Raw genomic sequence first — 9,328 nt, 5'->3', positions numbered from 1 at the left:
GTTGCTTCTACATTGGAAAAACGAAGCTTGAAGTATGCAATCTGGGCCTGCCATTAGGTCGAAACGCGAAGGTAGTACATGCTGGAAAATTCCCAAACATCAAATTCTTGATATTGGATCGTATAAATCCCAGCTCCAGGGGAGGGGACTGGAACAAAGTCCTCCTTCAAATGGAGCTGCGCCGAATCCACAATTTAAAAGCTACACAACCACCAGGGTTAAACAAGGCAATTTTCTTCAAATCTTTTTTAGAAGGCTTTTCATCAGGAGGTATGGAAAAATAACAGAAAGGTCCAGAAATATATTGCACTCATAGGACAGGGTATTATTCCTGGCTGCAATACACTGCTGACTAGCCTACTCAAATCAGTTCCTCAAACTCCCCTTTTTCCTCAAACTCCCATTTATTTCCCTTTATATTTACTATGATAGCTGATGTATCTAATATCAGTGCTGTGAATTATATTTCTATGTTGTTCGATGTGTTCTGTCTTTTTTTTGGCAATTTCTCATTTTAAATCTTGCGTAGTGCAGCCTAAAGAAAACCAATTCCTTGAGACAATTCAAAACTCATTCACTTGTATTGCCTTACATGTAGACTCCTTATACATCACTAGCTGTCAATATATTTGGCATAATCGATCTTGTAAAAATATTGAAATGATGTCTTTCATTCCTCTATTTATTTATTTTTCTTCCTCCACATTCCCCTAGAGAGGTCAATAGACGGCCCGGCACACAAAGCCGCCCGGACCAGGCAACCTGCGGTGGGTTTCTTAAGGCTACAGACGTTAGTTCCAGCTATTCCATCTGAATATTATGATACTTTAGCAACCCTATATAGTCTACACTTCCCTAGAACTATTATGTTCTCACTTGTAGGACACATCCACCTTTTGACCTCAGTGAGTTCCTTTGACCAATCTCTGTGGGGAACACGTAGAGATTTGAGAGTGCTCATTGTTTGAGCAATCTACGTGATGTAGTGCCAATACTATCTGTGATGATTGAGATATTGAGCCAAAAAAACACAGAACACGGTCCTTTTTATGTTTTTATTTGCCAGTTGATGTAATGTTCATCTGTTATACCACCCTAACACACGTGAGTGTTCCCTTAAAAGTAAACATTTGTATACCACTGAGTTGTAACAATACTGTACTCCTAAATATTATTGAGGGAGTAGGAAGGACCAAAAAGGGAGGGATTATTATGGTGCCAACATAACTCAAACAGAGAAGAATTTGTTCGATATAGAATTAAAAAAACATAAATTTTATTACAAAGAATACAAATTCAAATATAGCAATTACAATAATGATATTGAACAATTAAAAGTAGGGAGCACACATTTGCTGATAGCCTCAGATGATATAGGCCAGAATATACATGTGGGTCAGGTCTTCCCTACATGTTTCGCCAAGACATTGGCTTCCTCAGGGGAACAAGACGCGTGATCAATATGGAGACGTAACTCTATAAACAAAGAAAAATATAACAAAAACATACATCAAAATACAAGATATAATGTATAGCACAGAGGCTACATTAAACTTGAAGTTGAGGGTTAAACCAAAGAGGCAAGACAATACACACCACCCCCCTCCCACCAACCAGATGGAAAACAACACCCCCAATGGCCTCCATGCCTACCACTGCTATATCTAGACAAGACATAAAAGCAGGGGCACTGATAGAAGTCCTAGCAATCAGGGACACCTTTGAGATGTTAAATCCTTATAGAATGTGGACACTAAATTAATTAAGAAAATAAATAGAAAAGGAAGATCAAATAATACATTGGTGCCACGATCCACAAAAAAAACAGAGAGACAATTAGACATGGTGATAGAAAATAAGCATAAGCTTACCTATCAGAACATTCTAGATCAGGACATTCCAATTATGAATCAAAGGTTTATCTAACAAATTCTTCTCTGTTTGAGTTTTGTTGGTACCGTAATAATCCCTCTCTTTTTGGTCCTTCCTACTTCCTCAATAATTACTGGGATGAGGTGCCCTATCTAATTATGGACATACCTGCAAGTTTTTCCTAAATATTATTGTTTTTATACCTATTTCTCTACAATTATATTATAGATTTATTTTCCCTCTTCTACATATCCCTGAAGAAGATTTCTGTTCTCCAAAATGCGTTGGATGCAAGAGGATCATATCTGTCATGTGTTATGTATGGTGATAATGTTACAGATGTATATACATTCCTTGTTCAATATGTATAATTTTTTTATATGATATGTTTAAATAAATAACACTTCTTTACTACAATACTCACTCTCAAAATATTTGTGCCTTAAAAGTCCACTTTAGGTTTTTTCTTATTTTTGGTTCATATACTGGACATGGCACGTTAATACAGACAGGATTACCTGCTCTTTGCTTTAATATTCTGGTTATACATCCACATTACCATTTTTTGCTTTTGTTTATAGTAGGGTATGTATAGTTTAGTGTATAGAGCTCTCTTTAGACTTGAAAGTGGCTGTGTGCCCAATAATGTTGTCTGCCGCCCCTCCTGCTCATCTACTAACAGATGTGCGTGTCTTGAGTGATTCAGCTCAGTCTGTACGTTGTCCTTGGACTGCACAGGCGGCTTGCTGTTTCACTCGACCTGTGGAATGTACTTTGTTAAAAACAGCTACATGCCACGCCATCTGTTTACACATGTAAGTGGCTATATTTTTTTATTTCTCTTTTAAAGTTCCTTTTTACTAATGCATCTCTTCACCCTGTGCTTCTATCTACATATTGCCTATGCTTCTGGGATCTTCCCCGATCATTTACTAGGAGCAGTGGGGTGCATTTAACCCCTTAAGCTCAAGATACCAGCAGCATCCTTAAAACTAACCTAGCTCTATATGTTATTGGACTTTTTTAACACTGAATATTACTTTTGGGCTCATCCATATATTTTCGTACAGACTGTATGACTTCCCTTTCTTCAATAGTCCCATCATGCTCTATTGATCATCTACATACAGGACCGGACTGGCCTACCGGGATACCGGGACATTTCCCGGTAGGCCGCCTGCCCTGGGGCCTCTTTGAGCTGTGGATCAAGCAGGGCAGATTCTACGCAACTGCACTGCACGCCAAAGCTTCCGCTCTGTCCTTCCCTTTCTCCGTCTCGTATGTGGCACACATACACAGTGGCTGCACATGGTGGGCACTGTACTGGTGGGCTGCCTTTTGCGGGTACTGCACAGGTGGGCTACATTTGGTGGGCACTGCACTCGTGGGCTACATTTGGTGGGCATTGCACTGGTGGGCTGCATCTGGTGGGCATTGCATTGGTGGGAGGCATTTAGTTGGCACTGCACAGGTGGGCTGCATTTGGTGGGAACTGATAAGGCTGAATTTGATCGGCACTGATAAGCTGCATTTAATGGGCACTGGTGAGGCTGCATTTGATGGGCACGAAGAGGCTGAATTTGATGGGCACTGGTGAGGCTGCATTTGATGGGCACTGGTGAGGATACATTGATGCATTGATGTCTTGCACCTGAGAGGAGGCCAGCATCAGCGCCGCCAAGCCAGTCTGAGAGGGGTGATTGATGTAAGGGGAGTGAATACAATAAAGTAAGGGGGCACTGATATAAAGGTTCCCCCTTAAATCAGCCACCCCTTACCTTAGTGTATTCTTTCTGCGGAAAGTGACCTCTGGCCACCAGAGCACCCCCCCCCCTCACATTCACAGAGTCCCTGGGGGTCTCCCTTGATGATTGCTACACTTTTACCACTTTTAACTGGAATTTTCTCTTATATATAAAGCCCTATGTGCTTTCATATCTGTCTTATCTACATATAATACACTCTTCAAATGTGCTTTAAAATGCATTGTTTTCCCTTTTATGAATAAGAAAATGACATAATGATGTTGGGCTGGTATAATATTGCTATGGGGCTGGTATGAAATTTTTCCAGGGCTGATTTTTATAACCAGTCCAGCCCTGGTTACATATTGTATATTAAGAGCACCACAATTTTTGCCTTTGCGTTATAGTATGCTGTCACCTTTTTCAAGTGCCCTTTGGAAGAATAGCTACTGTAAATGTGGATATACGGTATATGTCCCTCTGTTTTGTGCTGCCCTATTCCTCTCCTACATCAGTCAACATGCTAACCTTTGTGTGCAGGGCCGCTGATAGGGGGGGACCACCAGCCCTCCTGTACTGGGCCCTGCCCTATAGGGGGGCCCAGAGGCAGAGGGGGGACTCCCACATTATAGGGACTATACTAATCCTGAGCTAGGGTCCCATGTAGTGTGCTTGGGAGGAAGCAGAAAGCAAATTATTTAAACACTTTTGGGAGTAATCTGCAGCCGTATGTCCAGACTATTACATACAGTACATTGCACAAGTCCCAGTCTCTTCTATATCGATACGCCGGCCGGGACTTGTGTAATGTAATTGTCTGGACATACGGCTGCAGATTACTCCCGAAAGTGTTTAAATACTTTGCTTTCTGCTTCCGGCTGTCCAACTTTGTGCCCGGGAGGAAGGAGCAGAGGTTTTAGAGGAGCTCAGCTTCTGGCCGGTCCCCACGCTCCCAGATCCAGAGGATCCAAGCCCCCCCACCATGGGTGTCCGCAGAACTTTTTCCAAGGGGGGGCATCATTTCAAGGCCACTCATGCTCTGCCCCTTTTCGACAATCTCATGAAAATCTTTCCACTGGTAATACATATGTGTTATATAACAGATAATTCATCTTCACTTTGTATTGGAAGTTACTCTGGCAGCTGTGTTCCAGGCCCATACAGCCTAGAGAATGTACATCTTTTACATTGCAATACATCTGTTGGGATTCCAGGGGGGGGCACTTGACCCTCCTTGCCCCCTGCTGCGGATGCCCATGCCCCCCACCCCAGGAGAAGCACTGCATGAGGACCCCAGATAAAAGAAGCCAGCAGGACCAGGTACTTGTGAAGTCGGGGGATGTTAGGTGGAGGTAGAGATTGGACCCGGGCTCTGAGCATAAAGTTGGCCATACTGCATACTGCTCTCCCACATATCTAAAATATTGTGGGTATTCACCGTGCCCAGAGTGAAAGTATTTTCCCTTCTGTACTTTCTATTGCGTTAATATATAGTATATGTATATTAAACCCTGCATTTCTCCATTGTACACAGTCCACGGGTTAGAGGGAGGAGTGCTCAGGTTCAGGCTTATGTGGGGGGCCCCGCCAGGTAGACTGTACGGGGCCCCATGATTTTTAACAGCGGCCCTGTTTGTGTGACACTGAAAACACCAGACAAAACAGTCGCACAAGGCATAAAAAAGAGAGTTTGCACACTATGGATCAGTATCCCTGGAAGAAAGTAAGGCAGATTGTCAGCTTGTTCTTTTTCTTTACTATGTTGCCTATGATTTGGACTTATGTGTTGCTGCACCGGATGTGATTTTTTTAGCTGGCATTTGTATTTATTCATCAGTTGTTGATAATTTATACACAAATACAATTGTATAGTTTTTTATGCAATTTTCCATATGGATTTGTTTCAAAATATTGATAATAGCTGTCTTACCAGATCTTCAGATTTTTTTTTCTACATTTCCAATATTATATGCCAATCCCAATGCTGACCATAGTGAGTCGGTCTTGGGTACAGATTGATATATCCCCACACAATATGACTACTGCTCAACACATATACATACATTGTTTCTCCATATAGAAGATCATACTAATGGTGCCAGGAATGTGAGCAACTCTATGCCCTTGTACACACGGTTGGAGAATCCGTCAGAATGTGTCCTATCGGACCGCGTTGTCGGATAATCCGACTGTGTGTGGTATGCATCGGACTGATTCCGTCGGACCCAATTTTCCAACTTGTTGGAAATATTTCCTGACCAACTGGTCCGATCGGACATACTCCGGTCATGTGTAGAGAATTTTGATCGGACCAAGTGCCACGCATGCTCAGATCAAATTCCTACATCAAAGCTATTGGCTACTAGCCTGAACGTAGTCCCATCGTAACGAAATTACGTCATCACGTTCTGAATGATTGGATTTTTCGACAACTTAGTCCGACCGTGTGTATGCAACAGTTTCAGACAAGATCCGACGGACAAAATCCTACGGATTTGGTTGTCGAAATCTCCGACCGTGTGTACAGGGGCTAAGAGTTCTGTATCTAAAAATGGGTTCGATTTATAGTTCAGCTTTAGGAGGAAAAAAAAAACTACAATTCTACCACATAAAACTTTTCTCTTAGAGAATTTTGTAACATCTCAGTTGTTTTTACATGTGGCTTCCTATTTTAATTGGAAAAATAAAAAGGTTTGAGAATTCCATTATTAAAAGGAAAGTAGACAAACTAAGGAGAGATCTGGATCATTAGCAAAGAGCATCTTCTTATGGAAACGATCCAAATGTAAATTTTGAACCAGTTCCCAACTTTGAAACTAGACATTTAAGGAAGTATAAATGGATCTATTGATCAAAAAGGCCCCAGACATAGGGGCAAGCACAATCAGAAAGGCCCTCCTAGGACAACTGTTGGTGATTCTAATATTATACTAAATCAAGAGAGGACTATCCCAAAACACCATCCTTTGTCAGATTGCAATACTTAAAAAAGTATCTGCTATTGTTTCCATGGATTCTAATACCCCAAGCAATCCAACTTTTGATAACAAGTCTACAAAAATATTGTATAGTCCAACTCATTATCCCCTTTTACTTCTTATGTCGCGTACACATGATCGGACTATCCGGCGGACTGTCTGCCGGAAATCCGACCTGTGTGTGGGCTCTGGCGGACTTTTTGTTCCCAAAAGTCGGTCCGGCGGACTTAGAAAGATGTTTTGACTCAAAATTGTTCGCCGGACTCGACATTGACTTCCTTCCCTAGTCCTGTCTACCTGGATCCACGTTCAAAATGAACTGACTTTTCTCCGTGTGTGGGCAAGTCCGTTCACTTCAAAAACCTGGCGGACTCCCGGATTGTCCACCGGACCAAGTCCGCCTGAAAAGTCCAGTCGTGTGTGGGCAGGTCTGCTCGTTCAAAAAGTCCGGCTGCAAAGTGCGGTGGTTTGTCCGCCGGATAGTCCGATCGTGTGTACGCAGCATTAGTGATCATTTGGGATGGCCCACCTTCCTTGGTTACATCATATGTCATGCATTGTAATGACAATAATTTAGGGCTTTCCTATATTCATTTAGTAGATCCTGAGACATTAGTCTTTTTCAGTGGTGGCTGGGTGCTTAATATATTCGAGGGGGCAGCAAACTAACACCAAATCAAACCACTCCCCCACCTCCCACACGTGGGAGATGGATGGTAATGCGAAGATCGCACACCACTCCTCCCAGAGATGGGCATAAATGCGGCGATCAAAACTCCCCCGCCACCCATGGGAGACAGACAGGAATGTGCCGTTCGACCCCCCCATGTGGGAAACAGACAGGACGGCGGTGATCGGGGCATTACCTTTGGAGTCAGGGGGAATGAAGAGCCGGGCCGTTGACTCTGTGGCCAATCGGGTCACAGGAACTGCTTCCTAATTGGCCGGGAGGAGAATCAGAATTAATATTCACTATTGTCACACAAGTGGGTGGGCTCAGGGCACAGAGCACTGCGCCTTGAGCCCACCCTTTTTTGAGGCCAATTAGAGCTTCAGGCTCTAATCATGTGCTTCAAAAAAAAAACCCCATTGAAATCCATGTGTCTGGCGCCCCGCATGTAGATTAGTGGGCCGGACAAATGGATAGGGAGGGCAGCGCCCATGTGCACGAGCAGCTGCCACTGGTCTTTTTAGATTTAGCATTGGGCTGGAGTTGAGACACTATAATCTTTAAGAACTATGTTAAATCGACTGCGCCTCATCTGTGCCCACCAGTGCCGCCTGCCAGTGCCCACCAGTGCATAACAGTGCCAGCAATCCGTGCCACCTATCAATGCCCATGAGTGCCACCTGTCAATGCCCACCAGTGGGACCAATCAGTGCCACCTAGCAGTGCTGCCTATTAGTGTCACCTACCAGTGCCGATAAGTGCCCATCACTGCCACCCATCAGTGCCCATCACTGCCACCTATGAATGCCAGCTATAAGTGCCCTTTAGTGCCGTCCATCAGTGCCACCCATCATAGTTACATAGTAGGTGAGGTTGAAAAAAGACACAAGTCCATCAAGTCTAACCTATGTGTGTGATTATATGTCAGTATTACATTGTATATCCCTGTATGTTGAGGACATTCAGGTGCTTATCTTATATATTGAAAACTATCAATGCGTGAGACCACCGCCCGTGGAAGAGAATTCTACATCCCTGACGCTCTTACAGTAAAGAATCCTTTATATCAGGAATATGCAATTAGCGGACCTCCAGCTGTTGCAAAACTACAAGTCCCATCATGCCTCTGGGTGTCATGCTTGTCGCTGTTAGAGTCCTGCTATGCCTCATGGAATTTGTAGCTCTGCAACAGCTGGAGGTCCGCTAATTGCATATCTCTGCTCTATATAGTTTAAGGTTAAGCCTCTTTTCTTCTAATTTTAATGAGTGGCCACGCATTTTGTTAAACTCCCTTCTGCAAAAAAGTTTTATCCCTATTGTAGGGTCACCAGTACGGTATTTGTATATTAAAATCATATCACCTCTCAAGCGTCTCTTCTCCAGAGAGAATACGTTTAGTGCTCGCAACATTTCATCATAACTAATGTCCTTCAGACCCTTTATTAGCTTTGTTTCCCTTCTTTGTACTCGCTCCATTTCCAGTACATCCTTCCTGAGGACTGGTGCCCAGAACTGGACAGCATACTCCAGGTGCGGCAAGATCAGAGTCTTGTACAGCTGGAGAATTATTGTTTTATCTCTGGAGTTGATCCCCTTTTTAATGCATGCCAATATTCTGTTTGCTTTGTTAGCAGCAGCTTGGCATTGCACGCCATTGCTGAGCCTATCATCTACTAGGACCCACAGGTCCTTTTCCCTCCCATCAGTGCCACCTCTTAGTGCCCACCATTGCCACCTATTAGTGCCCACAAGTGCTACCTCATCAGTGCCACCAGTGCTGCCTATCAGTGCCCATCAATGCCGCCTATCAGTGTCTATTAGTGCAGCCTATCAGTGCTCATCAATGCCACTTATCGGTGCCTATTAGTGCAGCCAATCAGTGCCCATCAGTGCAGCCAGGGCCGCTGATAGGCCAGTACAACTGACCCTGTTGTACCAGGCCCGACCAGCAAGGGGCCCCGGGCAACCTGAACAAAGAACTAATTATTGTAAAAAAAAAAAAAATCCTCCAGCCACCATGACCAAATATCATCCGCACCAACCCCGCCCCCCCCCATGGAATT

General features: G+C 43.6%; 1 protein-coding gene across 2 annotated transcripts in view; it reads left to right on the top strand.

Moving 5' to 3' along the window:
* The first annotated feature begins 2,590 nt into the window (after positions 1–2,590).
* Positions 2,591–9,328, top strand: part of LOC143935290 (chemerin-like receptor 1) — a 55,615-nt gene continuing 48,877 nt past the window's right edge. Inside the window, exon 1 of one of the 2 annotated variants that reach the window (XM_077459039.1) lies at positions 2,591–2,687. Coding sequence is in view for 1 of the 2 variants with exons in the window: in XM_077459038.1 (XP_077315164.1) it covers positions 2,640–2,687 (48 nt within the window). In the remaining variant the exon portion in view is untranslated. The remainder of the gene's footprint in view (positions 2,688–9,328) is intronic. The other variant, XM_077459038.1, reaches the window with a different exon arrangement.

The sequence above is a fragment of the Lithobates pipiens genome, unplaced genomic scaffold (assembly GCF_037356315.1).
Source record: "Lithobates pipiens isolate NorthernLeopardFrog02 unplaced genomic scaffold, aLitPip1_a1.2 Scaffold_28, whole genome shotgun sequence".
In the NCBI taxonomy this organism is placed as follows: Eukaryota; Metazoa; Chordata; class Amphibia; order Anura; family Ranidae; genus Lithobates; species Lithobates pipiens.
Note: the sequence above shows the minus strand (reverse complement) of the source record. Positions and strands in the feature narration are given on the sequence as shown.